General features: G+C 37.4%; 1 protein-coding gene across 13 annotated transcripts in view; it reads right to left on the reverse strand.

Annotated features, from left to right (window-relative positions):
* The window catches only part of LOC123768427 (amyloid beta A4 precursor protein-binding family B member 1-interacting protein), a 548,298-nt gene that overhangs the window by 12,873 nt on the left and 515,199 nt on the right, over positions 1-20,226 (reverse strand). For 11 of the 13 annotated variants that reach the window (XM_069336331.1, XM_069336330.1, XM_069336333.1 and 8 more), the window contains 7 exons: positions 19,252-19,385; positions 16,005-16,064; positions 15,419-15,656; positions 15,035-15,231; positions 13,044-13,235; positions 11,120-11,287; positions 1,175-10,477 (listed from right to left, as the gene is read on the reverse strand). In XM_069336331.1, the coding sequence (XP_069192432.1) occupies positions 8,543-10,477; positions 11,120-11,287; positions 13,044-13,235; positions 15,035-15,231; positions 15,419-15,656; positions 16,005-16,064; positions 19,252-19,385 (2,924 nt within the window). In that variant the 3' untranslated portion in view covers positions 1,175-8,542. The remainder of the gene's footprint in view (positions 1-1,174; positions 10,478-11,119; positions 11,288-13,043; positions 13,236-15,034; positions 15,232-15,418; positions 15,657-16,004; positions 16,065-19,251; positions 19,386-20,226) is intronic. The other 2 variants (XM_069336336.1, XM_069336329.1) reach the window with 1 other exon arrangement.

Raw genomic sequence — 20,226 nt, forward strand, 5'->3', positions numbered from 1 at the left:
ACTATGCGGCGGTCCCATTTGGCCTGTTTGTAATCGTCTGGAAAAGTTGGTCGAGGTTAAGAGTTGACAAAATTGTCACAAAATCCCAAAATTTGGGATCGTAAATCCCAATGGAGTCTCTTAGATATTCTGGTTGTATTTCATTCACTAATTCACCTGTAACAAAGGTCGAGGATATGAATGCCGACAATGCTGTGTTGCTTTGCGAAAACCTATGCCCCCGAGTCTAATTGGGAGCGTTGCTTGGTTTCATTGGGCATCTTGCAGGGAGAGGTTTAACACTTTAATGGTCATTGATTTTAGGAGTGCGTCATATTCTGTTAATTTTGGACTGTCGAAGGAGGGAGCATACCTTAGGAAATAGGTCAGTCTGGGCCGAGCCATGCACCGTGTGGGAAGGTATAAAGTATCCTTATCTTGAAGTTATCTTTTATGGGCTATTCATGCCCGTGCCACCTCTTGGTTGGCTTAATCTTTATCCACAAGCACAACTAGGCGAGTACACACATATTGGAACTGTTCATTTAATGTTTCATACATTTTTTTTCATTCCCTCTGTATTTGTTCCCTATTTTCAATCTCTGGATTTAATCTTTTAAATGCAGCTTGCTCTTAATAAATTTATAGAAAAGGCCTGGTTCTGTTTTACAGTTAATATGTGTAGCAATAATATTTAAATATAGGTACATATTTTCCTTCCAAATAAATAGCATGTAGCTGTACTGCTTTAGTGATGTTTACCCTTGAATAAACCTTCTAGTTCCAATAAAGATAGAAATGCATAATCATTTATTTGCTAATTTCATCCCTTGTTCTACTAAAGAACTAACACCTAGGGAGCAGCATCATGTAGAACCTTATCACAAGAAGGCATTTTCAAGCATTAATAACTTGAGCACTTTAAACTTTGGCACAAAATTGTGCCACTTCTGTAGCCACAGTAATTAAAAGCATGCTTGTAATAACAAACACCAATGACAGGAATGGTTGAGCACTGTGACAGTAAGCACATCAGTGTGAAAAACGAGCAGCAAGAGCTACAAAAGTGCATGCAGAAAAGAACATGGAACAACTGGGAGTATAGTGTGTCATGACAACATTCTCCATACAGAATAAGAACAAATAGTGTACTGCACATCAATTTTAAACACTGTACTGTATTAAGAAAACTTACCAACATTGGCTCTCTCTTCACCATAAATCACTTTGCCATCAAATTCATCAACTGGAACTTTCATTTCTTGATCGACCTGCTGGATGGTCACTCCCAAGTGCTCTTCAATATCAGCTAGGTACTAGTGGTTCAGAATAGAAAAAGATCACTAGTGAAATAACAAGGGTGTCAGTCAAAGCCTAACATTTAATTCACATTATAAACAAAATATTTTGAGTGCACTTCAATGTACAATGTGATTCTCAATGTAGTGGTGGACTGAGGCTCTCAAAAGGTAATATTGTACTGGTATTTTTCCATTGTATACATCTGTCACTACCCTACTATACTCATATGAACAAACACTGCCTAATCTTGCCAATTTCTTCCAATCATTAATTCTTTATTTTGGCTTTTCTAAAGCAATAAATTACTTGTGTAGAGGAGGAAATGTATATGTTTATCTCTCAGAATGTTCGGTGATACGTTTATTGCTTGTGATGTGTGTCTATGTATGTATTAACACGATGTACTGAACGGGGTGAGAATAGCTTGAGCTACCTCATCCCTTTGTGTGTATTTTACCTCAATAAACTTATTTCAATTTCAATTTATAACAAAATTGACACGAGGTTTGATAGTTTAAATAAGGGTTAATTAATTCATATTTCACAGATGTCTTAATAGTGAAGTCAATGCAGTCATATAAGCAAAATATTTATTTGACCTTTTGGTTAGGTTTGCAGTCTCATAATCAAACCGGAGGGGATCGGGCTCTGTGATCCAACAGGATTAAGAAGTCATGTGAGAACAACGTTATGCTATGTTTTATTATATCTATGTATAAACATCTTATATTTGTACAAGAACATGACTTTTAACAAGCAAATGGATGCAAGCTGCAGTAAAGGTCAAGAACCAGTGACTTAAGTGACCGAACACTTAAGTCTATCTGCTATCCTTCGGTCACTAGAGGAGCTTAACAAGACAAACACTTCCGGGGGTCGTCACAGCACGTCTCCTCAGCCAGGCAAAGAAGTTAAAGATAAAATTATTTATAGAGAAAGCGGAAGGGAAGGGAAAGTGGGGGAATACAAAGAAACACTAAGGAAAAGAAAAAATAGAAAAGTGATAGGAAAGAGGGGTAGAAAAGCAGGGGGGAGAAAGAGAACAAAAGTGAGAGAAGAGAGAAAGTGTAGAGGTAGGAGGGAAAAAGAAAGCAGAATAAAGTAAAAAATGAGGAAACGGATATTTAAATAAGAGAAAGAAAGGGGCACAAAGAAAGTTAGGAAAGAAAACAGTTCACACAGAGAAAGAATACAACCCGCAGGAAGGCAAAGTGGACATTAAGCAAGGGGGAATAAATTGAGGAAGTGGAAGTGGGCGACAGAAAGCCAGTGGATAAAAGAGAAAGCGAGGGTGTGATGAGAAAGGAAGCATAGCGATAATTAAAATGAGTTAAAACTGAAAATGAGAAAGCAATGGATACAAAGAAGTTAAGAGAAAGGAGTAATGAAACGACGAAGAGCGGCGGCTCCAGAATATATCTGGGGCTTAGGGGCAACAGTCCGGTTTAGGGGCAGCAGTCCGGTTGAGGGGCAGCAGTCCGGTTGAGGGGCAGCAGTCCAGGGTTTAAGGGCAGAAGTCCGGTTGAGGGGCAGCAGTCTGGCTGAGGGGCAGCAGTCCGGTTGAGGGGCAGCAGTCTGACTGAGGGGCAGCAGTCCGGTTGAGGGGCAGCAGTCCGATGGGACTGCTTGGAAGATCTGGCCTGAAGTCAGGTCAAAAACATAAATATTACTACTACTCTCAAATTAGAAGCTCAGATAACTGCTACAGCAGCAACCTGTTCTCAGGGAAATACACTCACGGGAACGGATTGAGAACGACTACATTATTAGCACTATTATCTACTCTATCCATGGTCAGGTTAGGTTAGAGTTTTATTAGGTTCGATTTCATTACGTTTGTTGACGTTACTACGATGTATTATTGACAGTAATGTGAAATATGAATTTCGAAAAACATTTCAGTGCACCCCAAGCATTTTGTTAACAGAAAACCAAATTCTTAAAAAACGTTTTTAGGTTGTGGCTAAATACACTTATATTTTATACTAACGATTTATAATACAATACAGTTATAACTTGAGAGTAATCTATTTGCGACAAAGATTAATTTGGCAGTTTACATATAGATTATTACTGGAACTGTAATATGTTTTCTTACCATCACAAATATCTAGATAACGATCCAGGTGGTTTGAGGGGTGTGGGGGGAAGGTTTCTCATGGTAATGGATTTGGTCTGAGGACGGGCTCTACAGCCAACTCGTCCTCTTAAAATAACGTCGCTTTTTGCTGGTATACGCGCTAAGCAAAAATGTATGTAATTCAACTTTTATAACCAACAGCCAACCAAACCCTGCCACTGATTGGTTGCCATTCACCCTAAAACTCACCCCATTGGTTAATATTTTGCGAGTCTGAAGTGTCAATTATCAATGGCCAACAGCCACTCCTTCACTTTCCCAAATACGAATGAGTCTCTAATGAACACCTTCAACACTGCTAGTGTATCCTCAGGATGGATATAGGGTCCGCAAATAGTCACTCGATGAGTATGGGATCCACTACCACTTGTACGATGTTGATGGAGTCCACTACCAACTGTTGGATGAGTATGGGGCCCAGTACCGCCCACAGGATGAGTATAGAGTCGACTACCGCCCACATCTGTGCGGCGGTGGACCCCATACTAATCTTGTGGATGGTAGTGAACCCCATACCCATCCTAAGGGCGGTTGTTGGCTCCATACCTATCCTACAGGTGGTAGTGGACCCGTTGCCCATCCCGTGGATGGTGGTGGACCCCATACCCATCCTGTGGGTGGTTTTGGGCCATATATCCATCCTCTTGGTGGTAGTGGACCCCCCATACCCATCCAACAGTGGTGGTAGTGAGCCCCATACCCATCCAGTGGGTGGTAGTGATCCCCGAACCCATCCTGTGGACAGTGGTGGACCCCATGCCCATCCAACAGGTGGTAGTGACCCAATACCTATTCAACAGGTGGAAGTGGACCCCCCCCCCCCTATTAATCCTTTTGGTTGGCTGTGGACCTCTTGTATCTGTTCTGTCCCATTTTGTTGTGCAATTTGTAGACTGTCTCAATTTACAGAATGATTGTATGTTTTGCTTTCTTAATATCCCTTGATGTCCAGTATTAGAATCCTTGGAGAGTCCGATACCTCTGATATCACTCGTCTGTTCTCAAATTGGCATCTCGAGTAATATTTAGCACCTTTTGCATGTCTAGTCAGTGGTGCATTATTTTCCTGGCTTGGCACCTTTTGAAATTATACTGTACTGTACTTTACATATCTGCTTCCATCAAAGCTGTTATCAGCCCATCAAAACTTTGTATTTTTGGTAAAGCATTCTTTTTAAAAATGCTGACGTCAGTTTGTCAGAATAGCTTAATTTTATAAACTTGTTATAAAGCTTTATATAAGAATGCTTTTTATAAGAATGTTCCACACATTTGATTTATGAGATTTATTTACCCAATTTTATTTTATTGACAACCTTTCCAGTCTCAACACAAACATTTTGTTACAATCACCTTTAACAATGTTATTCAAAGTCGTTCTTATTTATATTTTGAACTTACCTTTTTGATTAAGTTTTTCCTATCCTTTATAAAGTGAAAGATTTAGGCACTACGTTTCCTTTTTAGGCTACAATGTTTCCCTTACATGGCTACTTTGTATGTGCTAATTATTATTATGATTTGGACCAAAGAACCAGTGCTGGAAATGAAAGTTATTAAATTATTGGAATTGAAAGTTATTAGTTATTCAAGTTTGACTGCTTTCCTTTCTTTCATGTAAACCAATCCTACCTTTACTGCAGGTATATATTAAACTAATTATTCATTCTTTACTGGAGATAATTTTTATTACTGTGTATATATAATTTCTGTACAATGTGGAAGTTGGCACAAGGCCACTGGATTCTGGACACACATCCTCAAACCAGTTACCAAGAAGACTCTCTGGATACCACAGGTAACCAGGGGAGACTAAAAAGAGACCAGGTGAGAAACAAGTTTTGTCAGTTTTTTCCATGAAAGTCTGGTACAAATTAAGACAGGCAGCACAAGGTTAGGAGAAACCAACATACCTGGGAGGTCACAAGGACGAGACTAGTAGACCAAACACACAGTGATTGATAGCTCGGTAGTCTATTCTGTGGCTCATAGCTGGCAAGTAATGAACACTCAACAGTGGCGGAAAAAAAATACAACACAGATGGTAAGGACAAACAAAAATGAGCGCATTACATCAGATTTGGTAGTTACAATATGAAATAGGCTGCCAATACAATTAAAGATATTATATAAAAAATCAAGAAAAAGCAAGGTACAGTACTACATGGCCTAGGTTTGTGAAATGGTAAAGCAACAACACTGGAGATGTAGAAATTATTGAAATTAGTATTAATATATATAAAGGCAAAGTTGTTAGCCATGCACAAAAGGCAAAGTGTGGATGATGTAAAATATTCAGCTATACGACAATTTTAGAATCATATTTAGCACTCAAACACCCTGCTCCATCAGTTAATGTTGGACTTAATACTGGGTAATGGAATCTCTGCATTATAATGCTTGGAAATTCATTTTCATAGTTAAGGGCAATGTGTGTGTGTGTGTGTGTGTGTGTGTGTGTGTGTGTGTGTGTGTATTTATATATATCATGCCTAATAACCAGAACCACACTTCTTGGCCTAGTATGCAAGGTCTGATGTGCCCAAAAGGCAGAATAATCTTCAAATGTTTCTTTCCAAATATATTGTTAGAAAAGAACTAATTATACGGAAAACATGAATTACCTAAGTTATATCAGGTTAGGTAGGTTATGTTTGATCAAATTTCCGTTAGTTTTCACTAAACAAAATTTCAATCATATATAATACAATGAAAACTATTATTTCATTAGCAAAAATGTTGGAAAAAAATTCAATGTCTCGAAAATTTGGCTTGTTAGGCAACTCTGGCTATTAGGTACAACATGCAGAAAAACAATGTGTTTGGACGAAACAAATGACAATTATAGTCATTGAAGGGGAACAGTTTGCCTCATGGAATACATCAATATTTTCAAGTCTCATTGTCCATTTAACTCAAAATATTGCTATACATACTGAGGAAGATTTACATCTCATGTGAAGTGACGGCTGAACAGTCAACATAAATGGAGTTTCAAGGACTCGTTACTCTTTATAATTTTAATTGGGGAAACAAATTTGTATACGAATCTTTTTGCCATTTAAAACTCCTTGGTATAACTTAAGTAATAGAAGCCGAATGCCTGTCCTCGTTTAATAAGATCAGTATCTATAAGCAATATACAGTATTACCATTAACAAAATGGGGCCTACGGAGACCAACTTAAATGAAAAAAAATGTTAGATTACTACCATGAAACCCCATTGACTGTATAATAGTAATGCTTAATGAGTGAAGATTAATATATCTTTTAAACTGGAGCTCTATGCACAATGCCAACACAGTGTTGTATGTACTACTCCAGCAATTTTCATAATTATAATATTGAAGAACTGAGGGTTTATAAAACCTAATGCTTAACAATAACCCAGGGGTTAGTTTTCTTTTTTCCATTTCCTATTTTTTTTGTTACTTTTGTTGGGGAAAGGAGAGGGTAGGCTGAAGTTCCATTTTACAGGTTGCTTATCACTCACATGCCAAATTACATTTAAATATTATAGTGATGAGAGATCTTGATAAAGCTTTTTAAATGTTGATATTTATGAAATTAAGAAGCAGAAAGACTTGTGGATATATCATGGTCATTGTCTTGTTAAAAGCAAGATATTTGCTTCGTTTCAGTGACCAATCATATTAATTTATGTAAATGCAACACAAACTGTAAAAAATCTATTACCCGTAGGATCCTCTGCCTTAATCCCCGAGGGCATGCACTGCGTTCTTAACAGGTACTCGTGAATTTTGAAAGCTAACCGTATTATGTAATGAATAATAAATTCTTGCAGGTACTAGAAATGGGCTCTTAGACTTTACATGTATACAATTTCTGACTAAGTCACACAAAAAGATCACATCTGGATCTTAAATTTCATAATAGAAATTACACATCTTGACTATAAAATTATTTTTAAAGCAGAGGAAACCCTTAAGTAGTTAGAAACATGAAAGAAGAGTTCAATTGGATGGATCTATCATACATAAAGAAATCTGGCAGGCAGTTACATGTGCTTATTATCTCATTACATAGAAAAACATCCACTCATCCAGTTTACTTTTTACAAGACTCATAATTGCACATAGCAGCAATATGGATAGAAAACAGTCAAAGAAAAAGAAAGAACTTTTTTTATGCACATTATCAAACACATTAAACCATAAAAAATAAATTGTTACAGTAAAAATGTAAAAAATTCCTGACCCCCTACTACATTTCTGTAGATTCAGGGTCAGCTTAACATCTTTACAAAAAATACAAAAACTTATCCAATGTACAATATACACCTTTACACATTTGGTTTCATAACTAACTGGTCAAACATAAAATGAATACCATCAAGTATCCACAGCTGTCAGTTTTCTATTGTAGAAATTGACATGCAATCACCAGTTATCCAACATTAACTACTTGCTGCTAATTCATATTACAGTCTTAACATGCATGTGGCAGCATTGACTGTTTAATAAATCTCTGTAAGTTCCATATATCTTTGTCTATGTTGATGCTCTCCAAATCTAGATGGCTGGCCTAGTGTTAACTGTGATAACTATGAGGGAGCAGGTTGAAGCCTGGAGGGGTACAGTAACCCATGCCAATTTCCCGGCTGACCCAAATAAACGGCACGTTTCACTCAAAGGCCATGCTATTTAGCCCAAGGCAACACTTAACTAGTTCCATGCCCATATGGACATTATACCACTACTGTTCATTAACCAGCCCAGGTTGTAGCACCATTGGAAGAAACCACCAACAAGCTCGCCACAATACATGTAACAATCTCATTAATACTATGATTAAAGGTACTTTACATCAATAAGGACATTAAGAAATATAAATTCATATTCAAATGGAAATACACTACTGACTTCTGAAGTCTTGACAGTTGCCCATTCCAGTTACACTGGAGGCATCCTGTAGAGAGAAACCCAATTTTCTTAACATTGCCACTTTGTCAGCACTGGCTCTGCTACCATAAGGAAACTATGAACAGCGGCAACATTCATTAAGTAACAATATTAAATATATAATAATATTAAGCCTCCTTTCAGGTGCAAGTGGGGTAACACGTGTAACAAGACAAGTGGCCACTAATGTCGCAGTCGTCATTGCCGCGTACTGAGGTGTGTGGAATCTGAGCGTTTAGGTGGGGGTGGCGGTGGTTTCTTTCTGCCAGGCATAGTCTGAGATAAGCGGTGTGGATCATCAGCGTGTGGAGGGGGCGAAGGCTGCAAAGTGTGGCTATTAACCGATTGTGCTACATCTACCGAGTCAGCACTAGGAGGGATACCATGTGGAGAGAGGTTCTCGTACAGACTGCCATAATGCTCCTGGATCCATGCTCCAACATTCCGTTCTGCTTCACTGGGCAAAATTGGGTCTCTAAACCCTAAAACTTCATGAGGCATCTTATCAAAGTCTTTGCATTTTTGTGCAACTTGCCACTTTTTCTGCATGACTCGCTGTAGATTATTCAAGAAAGATCTTGGTGGTGTAATTTTGTTTCCTGGACTATCCAAACGTCCTGGGTTTATAGATAGTCTTGTGGACTCCGAACGTCGTGGGAGAGGTGGTTTTGCAGTTGGGGACTCTGGTGTTGGAGGTATATTCTGTACATCATCCATGAAAGTAATTCTTTTAACTTTTTTCTGTGGACTCTTTTGTGGTTGTGCATACACTGGCTGGTGTGGAGGAGGAGAAGGTGGAGGTGGTGGTAATGGAGAGTCAGGATGCCAGCCACCATTATGACTGGATGAAGGTGGCTGTGGACTAAGCCCTACTTGTGGTGCATTATGGGCCCGTAATTCAGCCAAGAATGGCGGAGAAGCATAGATTGCAGATTCATTAGAGTCACGCTTTGGTTTTGGTGCTACTGCAGGTGGTGTTACCGACTGATACACCGGTGAACCAGTAGACTGATAAACAGGCGAGCCTGCAGTTTGATAAACTGGAGAGCTACCATAAATAGGGGAACCAACACCCTTCGACTTTGTTGGCTTAGGTGTAGTAGGTGGTGGTAATGGCAGACCATGAGGTGGTGGGTGTGGCACATTAATTTGTGATGGCAAACTTGAGTGCGGTGGTGGGGGTGGTGGCACCCCAGTATGTGGGGGACTAGAGGGCTTTGGTGGACTAGGTGGTGGTGGTGGCGGCAATGACGTTATGCTAGCCATCATGAGATCTTCTGGATTGATGGGCGGCAGAGAATCCTCATCAGGTGGAGGAGGAAGTGAATTAAGGCTGAGGGTAGATGCCAACAACTCTGGTGGTGGAGGTGGTAAAGATTCCATGGCACATTCAGACAGTTCAAGTGGTGGTGGTGGCAATGGTAAACTGTCCATCTCTTCCTCCTGAGGCACTGGGCTTGACATATTACTATTTACGACATTACTTGATGCACTACTACTACTAACACTGGATCGTGACTGGGAATTACGCCTGCGTAACGTGTTAACTTCCTCCGACAGCGAGCGACGCACACTCTGACGAAGTGTTCCTCGCCCTGAGGCAGAGTCTACAACATCTTCTCCATCCACTTCTTTTACAAGTAATCTTGTTGTTGATGTAAGGGGAAGCTTTGGATTATTGGACGGCTTCCTCTTAATAGTTCCTTGTGGAAACTCAGATTCAAATCCATGCTCCCCAGTGGGTGTACCTGCTGATGAACGTTCACTTAAACAACCACTTGAACTACTGGAAGAGCCACTCTTCAAGCTGTCTTGCCGCCAGACAGGTGGACGGCCTAATGTGTTCACAGGAGTATCCTGTGAAGATGACCCTGCTGAAGAGTGTGCATCTTCATCTCCTTCGTCTCCATCAAGAACACTTGGTGTGAGGCTTGGAGCTAGACAAGAATCTAGAGAACGAGACTCGGAAGATGGAGTAGTTGCTTGGGATGTGCCACGAGATCCACCACCAATACCACTTTGACCTGCCATTGAAGCTATGCTAAATGATCTTGATGAAGCTAACATGTCAATATCCTCTTGGGCCAAGTCTTCAACTAGGGCACGATAATTGTCAAGCAATCTTCTTCCACTCTGTGGGCAATATTAATATATACATGTTACTGTATTGTAAACATAACATATTTAAGCACAAACAATTTAAGCTTAGATGCTATCTAAAAATCATTACTTAAAACATGTATGTGTTATTAACAGTTTAAAACCCTATGGGGGAAATAAGAGTTTATTTACAGAATTTCAAATGCCAAAAATGTAAAAAAAAATTTAATTCTTGTTTCCCAATTGAAAATAATTATCAAATTCCTCACATATTAAATTTAAATTACATCAGAGAAGGTTGAAAGTTCTGGTAAAAATAATCAGAGAAAGAATAAGAAATAGCAATCATAATTCCCAAGACTGCTGCTTTTTACATAGTAAAAACTAATTCAATACATCAGCAGTAGCAGAATATTACTGTAATAGTTTAAATAGTATGACACTGGTAAAGCAGTAGTAGTTGGAGTAATATTAATATCGCTAACAGCAGTACAATAGTTATTGCATTAGTAATAGTGTAGCAATGGAGAGCTATTTTTGTTTTTTCTTCTTAATTTATCCTGTAAAATTTTAACAACTTTAAAAATAATTCAACATTATTCAATAACATACATTACATTTGACACAAATCTTATTTTCTAGCAGAGATCAAAATTATCAACACAAGGAACTAACCTTAGCAATTCTAATTCCCATCACCCACTGGGCAAGTGTGCGGGGGTCCTCGGAGCACAGGTACTTGATGTACTTGCTGCTCTTGGCTTGTAAGTGCGGATGCTTAACGGCGAAACACCAGTCTGTTGGAGCCTTGTATTTCTTTTTCCATCCCACACCATAATATACCTGCAGTTTATACAAAGTATTTATGTAATTTCAACACACATTTTGTTTGACTGCCACTTTGTATACAGAAAATGTATACGCAAAACCTTATACAGACCAAATATGCAAACTTTGTGAAAGCAAGACAACAGCTTATACCCGTAATGTGCAAATCTACAACATTGTTTGCAAAAAACTTTGCTTCTTTATAGTAATCTAAAAAACTAAATAGTTTGATGACATTCATTAGTTAGAACATTTTTTATAAAACTTTAATAAAAACCTATTATTTGCCTGGAATGGATGATACAAATCCCGAATTGGGATTTGGGATTGCCCGAAACGCTATGCGTACTAGAGGCTTTAGGTATTGTATGTACTACCTCTATCTTTAAATCTAACAGAATGTTTGTACTGTAACTCTGCAACTATGTATGTACTTTTCCTAAATAAATTATTATTATTAAATACAAGTTTAAAAAAATGAATTATTAAACAAAAATTAATATTGCTGTATTTACAAAGGGCCAGGCATGTCAAATGATATACTGTACCTATATTATGCATAAATGTATATAAATTGCAACACATACTTTTCTTCCCATTTCTTCAATCGGTTTACAATTTGTAGCAATTTTTATTATGCATTTTAACCCATACTATGGGCAGTAGTTGAAAGATTACAAATCCAAATATTGATTTCAGGAACTGAATATCCAATGCTCTTTTGGCTAAGTAGTTACACTTGCATCGAGTTACCTCTTAAAGTTCATCCCTGTGAATTAGGATACTTTAATTTTTGGTTGTATGTTATTATAGGCAAAATATTTTGACTTTAATGTATAGTATTTTTGTACTTGCAATAAAGAATTACCTCTGCACCATGTTGTAAAACAATCCCCATAGGAGGACAAGTATTATTAAAATTGAAATGTCTGCCAATTTTGTTGGATGAAATGCAAGTAGGCCTTAGTGACTCCTCTTAAACTTAAACATGTCTACTAGTCACTAACTCACTCTTGGGTCTATGAACATCACTATGATTACTTTGTCTCACTTTTAAGATCGAGGAGGCCACCAGGCCAGAGAAAAATAAGAAATACTGTATAGTGAAAGGGCGTATATATTAAAAAACTAGCACTTGTCCATTCATTAAACTATACTACAGACCATCACAGATGGTCCACCAACACAATTATCTACTGCAGCAGCACTATTGCCTCAAATGACCAAGTTTACAGTGCTGCTCATGAATTTCCATGCACATTAATATTATAGTATACTGCTAACACAGTCACTTCCTCCTTACAAACACTTCCACTAAATCTTATCACTTTCTATATCCTGTGCAACATTCACATGAAATCCCTGCTTTCTTGCACACTTCCCGTGTCCACTCGGCATAATTCTGGATGCTCTCCCATGACTAACAACTCTCTCATGAGGTGCAGTTCAAAGGCTTTGCTAAAGGCAAAATATGTTACAATTCTTTTCACCATCAGCTGCTTGAAATATATTGGAAAAGGACAAGTGTAAATGTTAAAAATGTGCAACCCTTAACAAAAATGATGCCGTCACATATAATACTATTATATTTTTTCTAACCAGGGCTTTCAGTGCATCAGCCACTTTCCTTTCCTGGCCCACCCTATCAGGTTTTCTTTGCCTATTATTTATATTACCCCTCACACTTAATGTATGTAAACTTAAACAAAATTGTATGGGCCAACAAACCTCTCGGAAATCTGACGATAGCGAGAGACTGAGAATAACTAACCTGATTTACTTCCAGAGTTGTGAGACACACTAAATCCTTGGAAGAGCGAGAAGATTTGCCTTTTGGACAGTAGTACAGTCCTGAGGCTCGAAGGACAAAATAGTATTTCTTCCAGACTTTCTTGCCTTCAGACTTAAGGAAGAGAGGACCTTCAACTTCAGGAACACCTACACCTGTACTTGAGAAGAACTCCTAAGGGGAAAAATAAAATAATGCTTATTCTCTAAAATATTTGTATTAAAAGATGTTAAAAGGTAAATGCATAAAGTATATAAAGTTTGCTTGAACAGTACTGTAGAGTTTGTTCAATACACACTATGAAACAATTTTCCTGACAAAAGTATGAATCACTCATTTATCCACTTATACTTTTTTTACTGATCAGTAAATTATTCACTCACTGATTAGATCTTTTACCTGGAGGGCAGGCTAGGGACTATTTCAAAATTACTGTACTGTGACTACATACAATTTAAATTATCTTGTACAGAGAAGCACCCAGTGGCATCTAACAATATGAATGGTGGCAACCACAGTGGAAAGAGGAAGCTTCATATTGGTCTGTACCAGATACGAGAGTTTTTCTTGTTGACTACCCAAGAATCGGCCAACTGTCCACTGTCCATCAAAATACTGTACAGCACTCTTCTGCATGGCCTCTGTCTTCTACACTTTAATGAGTTCAGAGGCCTATCAGTCCTTATGCATAGACTTGTGGGTTAGCGACTATGAAGGAGTAATGTCTACCATTTTATGCCACGCATCCTAGCTACTTGTACCAGATGCATTGTAAAATCTTCCTATGGTTGAGTAATCTAATATTTGTTCTTGAAGTTGTGTGCTTGCCTCACTGTATCAAAAGGGAATTACCCAGTAGATAAAGATCTAAGAGTTCTGCCTTTTACATATTTTGCCTGGTGCACTAATGCCTCCAGACAATCCAATACTCATTACTGCTCTTGAAACATTGACTGATAGCTTCTTATGTCACCTTTGGCTAAAGTATTGTAAAAAATCTTGACAAGTCTGAACAACATACTCTGTGCCCACCCTCCTCCATCTTGACTGGTCTTGGTTGCCAGGTCATAAAACTCGACACTCGTATGGAAGGATTTACCAGTCCATAACTTTTTTTTAACAAGGGTACAGGAGCAGAAGCTTTTCAATTCCTGTTTACCATCATTGACCTTCCTATCCTACAGTTGAACTATACTTTAACCCAATTTGTTTATCCCCAGAACATGATGTGCGGGCTGCTCCAAGCAACAGCCTGGTGGACCAAACTCTCAAGTCAAGCCTGGCCTCGGGCCAGGCTTGGGGAGAACAACAACTTCCAAGACTCCATCAAGCAGGTATCAAGCAGGCATGATCCACCAATTGCATATAACCAGGTTTCCAATTACTTCTGGATGAACAGTTAAGGACTGGTGGTCAACCATTCCTCCCTGCCTAGAGCTCAAACCTACACTGTTCTTCCTTGAGACATACAAGTGAGCATGCTATCCACCACACTAGGCAATTCGTACAGCCTTTTTGTATACGCAACTGTGCCTGTCCAGTAAACTAGTACCTCCACTGTACACAATCATATTCATAGTAAAAATACTGCATATGAAACAAGGCATCTTATACGAAACCTATAGATTTAGATATTTAGGCCACTTTTCCTTGATCTCTACCTAGATCTAATCATAAGATATTTTAAGTAATGCTCTATGAATTATAGAAAATGTATCACCATGGAAAAATATTAAGACAGTGGATTAGGTGGTAAAATAAATAATTAGGCTTAACCAATTTAACTGGTAATCATCACATCCTCATATGAAATGTGGAAAAGTATTAAACAAAGTATAAGTAATTGTCAAAAGAAGTCACGAAGACAGGAAGACTAAGTATTAAAGTATTATAGAAACATTAAAACTTAAATTTGGAAGGGGTAATGGTAAATTAATGAACTTGATACATTAATGTCAAGAGCTGTATTTTACCTCGATAAGTGTACTTCTTCCTTCATCATCCAGATCCGAATTCTTCTGTGATGATGACCCAATAAGGATATATTGCTCTGGTCGCAGAAACAAATCATACTTATCAGGTCTTTCAAGGAACAGCAACTTATTTTTACTATCTCTTGTCCAAAGAAGAAGATTCTCAACCAACATCTCGTCATCTTCATATATTCGTTCTATGGAATAAGTAAAATATTAACTTCAGTATGACATTTTCAACATTTCAATAAATATTGTACAGGATGCAGAATATACTGTATGTACATGTATATGCAATATAAGCAAGCCAAATAAATTATAATACAGTTTAACATTTCATAAAGTAAAAAAAAAATTTACATTGAAAATCTCAGATGAACTAACCCATATAAAGATCCGGAATATGCTCCACTACTGCCCATTTTGGGTCCATCCTCACATGATTTTTATCCGCCAATAGCCTCGTGACGTGTACGACTGTCATCTTCTCGTCAACGAGTAAAGATTTTGTTGACCCATCTGATGTGAAGGCTTTAATAAACAACTTCTTTACATTAGCTTCTTTGATTTTCTCTAAAGCCATTTTGATCTTTTCTGCTTTGAGTTTTGCAGCTTGTTCCACCTGCCAGAAGAAAGAAATGAGTATCGGGTTCTTATTGAAATGTTCCGAGTTAAAAATAGTCATTAAATTTTCCTTGATTATTCTGCATATCCTTCATTATTTTCTTGGAGATAAACAATCATTTTAGCCTATGTAAGGGTAAAAGAAGATATCTAACCAACAAAAACATATGAGTACTGTACTAAAAAACAAACATTATGGCATAGTTTTTGACATTACAAAGTTAATTTGAATGGTTAGACAAATATTTAATCCAATACTGTACTTAATTGGTTCCTACAGTGGCAGGGCTTTAAGGTTATGAAGTGTAAGATACAGGGAGGAGTCTGATAGTCATCTTCAACTAACCTTGTCCAACCCACAATCCTTCAGCAGGTCAGCCAGCTGAGGTAACGTCAGGAAAAGGGTCTGTACCATCACCATCATGCAAACCAAGCATCATGCAAAGGCAACAGGGGAGAAACAAGAACAAATACAGTATTGTTTGCAGTAAGAGGGTAAAGTGCCACTGCACATCATTGTTAATTAGGTTAGTAGTTAAATTGGCAAAGATACCCTTACAATATGACACAAATGCAAGCAGTTAATTCCAGTACTAAACTAATTTGGTTCACACATGTTCTAATCAGTATTATACTCAACAAATTTGATAACTTATCAATTGTAATAATATGGACCTGGTTATGATAAACCACTCCATACAGTTAACAATTAAAATAAAAACTGTATTTGTATGAGGAGACCATCATTTCTATTATCTAATTTAAAGATCAAAATTTAAGCAGAATTTCTAATCTATTCCAGGTATTTTATCAATACAAAATGTGATTGAAAGTCAGATATACAAATTATTTTATCTAATATTAAACTGTCCTCCCAAATTAACAATTCTTCATGAACTATTTTCCCAAATGCAAGGAAATCACAGTCCTGTTTTGCATACCGTATTGTAAATAACATTAGTAATAAAATTTTATTGCTCATTTTGTGCTAATCTGTAAGAAATTCTGCTATAAGTTACAGTAAATGATACAGACCTCATCAAACAATATGTATAAAAGGCCACATTGTATTTAGGTTACTGTACTCCCAAACTTCACTATATCTAAGAATATACATAAAGTGTGAGTGTGTGTGTGTGTGTATGTGTGTGTAATTGCCCAAGTGTAGTTACAGGATAAGAGCTATGCTCATGGTGTCCTGTCTTCCCAGTACTCTGTCATATAACACAAACTACTGATGGCTTTGGCCACCACCTTCTTACACTAATTATAGTGTAAGCTTGTTCCAATCATCTACCGTTTGTTCATCTCACTTAGCTTGTTCCAATCATCTACCGTTTGCAAAAGAAAGCTTTTTAATATTTTTGGGGGACCTTTGTTTCCTTAGCTTGAATCCGTGTCCTCTTGTTCGTGATGTTGCTGGTTTCAGGCATTCCCTCTATCAATTTGGTCGATTCCTGTTAGTATTGTGTAAGTGGTGATCGTGTCACCTCTTTATTATCTTCTAGTTTTGGCATGTTTAACGCCGCTAGTCTCTTCTCGTATCTCTTTTCTCAGTTCCGGAAGCCATTTTGTAGTATGCCGTTGCACCTTTTTCAGTTTCTTTGTGTGATTATTGAGATTTGGGCACCACACACATTCCAATTTTGGTCTCAAAAGTCATGAACAGTTTCTTTAGTATGCCACCATCCATATAATTAAAAGCAAGTTTGAAGTTGGAAAGCGATGCACACACTCCTCTCACAATGTTCTTTATATGTTCCTCTGGCAGCAGCTTACTATTCAAAACCACCCTTAGATCTTGTTCTTTATTAGAGTTCTGTAATTCCTTTCCACATAATTTTAAGTTGTGTGTGGTCTATTTTCTCTGATTCCACATTCCATAACATGGCATTTATTCACACTGAATTCCATTTACCACTTGATGCTCCAAGCACTTATTTTATCTAGATTGATTTGTAGGGCATTACAATCCTACATCTCTATGAGTGATGTGATGCACAGTGAGTGAGTGATGCAGCTTGAACAAGCTGCATCTCCTATCTTCCCAGTATCTTAGCATCATTCACAAACATATTCATATAATTTGTAGACGATGAACGTTACTGGTGCAAGAACCGAACCCTATGGTACTCCGCTAGTAACACTTCCAGTCAGATACACCGTCTCTGATTACTACCCTCCTGTCTGTCGGAAAAAATTTTCATCCATGTTATAGGTCTTCCTGTCACCCCTCCAGCTTGTTAAAAAGCCAAGATTTGTTACACAGGATTTTTCTGTTCGAAAGCCATACTGTCTTTCCATTATGTCATTACTCTCTAGGCGTTCAACTCATTTAATTCTCTTCTGGTTTTTGGTTTTAACCAAACCAAATTTGCTTTTAACTATTGTTTTTAGTGTTTTGACTATGACGCTTGTTAATGATACGGGAAACTGGAACCTCTATAATTTAGAGGTTCCTCTTGACTACCATTTTTTATAGAGCGGTACTATGTCTTGAATATTAATTGGAGTGGAATGTTCAGCTCAGGTGCTCACATTCTCGCAGCACCCAAGGTGACACTCCTTCAGGTCCAACTGCTTTATTTCTTCCTAAGCTCTCGAGTAATTTCGCAACTTCATCTTGGGGAAACTACTATGTATTCTATGGCATGCTCTGGAATTGGTATTGGGTCTGGGTCACTGAAATTCTCATTTTGTACAAACACACCTTGGAACCGTTCATTTAGCATTTCACACATTTCTTTTTCATTCTCAGTAGTCCTGTTCCCCGTTCTAAATCTCTGGATTTTATCCTTTAAATGCAGTGTGCTTTTAATGAATTTATAGAAAAGGCCTGGATCTGTTCTACATTTGGTCACTATACCTTTCTCAAAGTTCCTTTTTGCATCTCCGCCAAAGTATGTGTGTGTACATGTGTATGTGAATTTATATTATATATATATATTTGTACTTAATAACCAGAACTGCACCATTTTGTACATTTTCAAATCTCTCTCAAAATCAGTTAATATTAATAATACCTGTAGTGACAATATGAATTATTATACTGTACTAACTTGACAGGTAGCCTTATGTTAAATCTGGTTGCCAAGTTTGTTAAAATTAAATAAAAATTGAATCACATTCGTTAAATTAAACGTATCTAAGTCCGCAAGTTAAAATCTTCCGGTAAATTGATTTATAATTTTTGTTACTTGTTAAGCAACTCTTAGCTATTAAGTACAACTAGAATATATTTATATATGACAAAACAGCATGCACAGTCAACAAGGAGTCTTCAACTATTGTCATACTACGATCATGTAGCCACTCATTTTATATTGTACAGTACACACATACTGTACTATATATTACTGTATAATATATATATATACACAGTATATATAATTTACATATATATATAGATATACATATACATAATGATATATATATACAGTACATACAATATATAACCGTGTGTGTGTATATAGACACGCACACACCCACCAGTATATATATTATTGATGTAGTATGTACATTCAATACTTTACATAGTTTCTTGATTAATACTAAATGCTCATTTGATAACATTATATTGAGAAGCAACCTACCTGTGACACATGCTTGCCAGGGTCATGTCTTGAGCCAGCACTCCCGGAAGCACCACTGGATGCTGAACTTTCCGAAGACAGCATTGAAACATTGTCACTAAATGCCGAATCATTGTCCGGACTGTCTGTACGTGCTGTTAAAAGGAAATGAAAATCAATTTTGTTATATACTTCTGATACATATGTCTTGGTATACAGGTACTATACAGTGCATACATACAAAACTACAAAAAGGGTCAGAACAGAGAAGGACCATGATACATTGCATAATGAACTAGCCAGTCTTCAGGGGTGGTTTGAAGAATGGCATTTGCAATGTTATGAGAATAGGAACAGGAGTGAGATCTCAAATACAGGACAGTATCGAATGAAGGGGAAGCAGCTTCCCACTTCAGAGAGCGCTAGACTTACAAATAAAACTATTAAGAAATGAAACACTCATTCAGCAGTAAATGCCAAGCTAGTCAACATCTGGGTAGCCTTCAGGAATGTTAACAATGGAGCCATCCAAGTGCTATACTCTTTACAATCTTTTCATGTTCCTACTCTTGGGTATGCTGCCTTAACATGGAACCTTCACCTAAAAAACAAAAAAACATAAGACAAGAAAAGGGCCAAAGATATGCAACAAGACTCATTCCTGGGCAAAGGGGAACTGAGCTATGAAGACAGAATAAGGGAACCAAACCTCACCACATTGAATGACAGAAGGTAAAGAGCAGATAGAATAACATACAAGATTCTAAGGGGGTATTAACTAATTACACAGAAGCAATGTTCAAAGTATGGAGCAATAGAACAAGGGGGATCTAGATGGAAACTAGACACACAAATGACTCGAAGATGTTCGGAAAAAACTTATTCAGCTTAAGTGTCATAAATAAATGGAGTGGATTAAATGAGAATGTTGAAGATGCAAATTCAATACAGAGTTCATTTAAATTCAGTACGATAGGAGAAACCAGAATGAATGGA

This window comes from Procambarus clarkii, chromosome 35, assembly GCF_040958095.1.
Source record: "Procambarus clarkii isolate CNS0578487 chromosome 35, FALCON_Pclarkii_2.0, whole genome shotgun sequence".
Taxonomy (NCBI): Eukaryota; Metazoa; Arthropoda; class Malacostraca; order Decapoda; family Cambaridae; genus Procambarus; species Procambarus clarkii.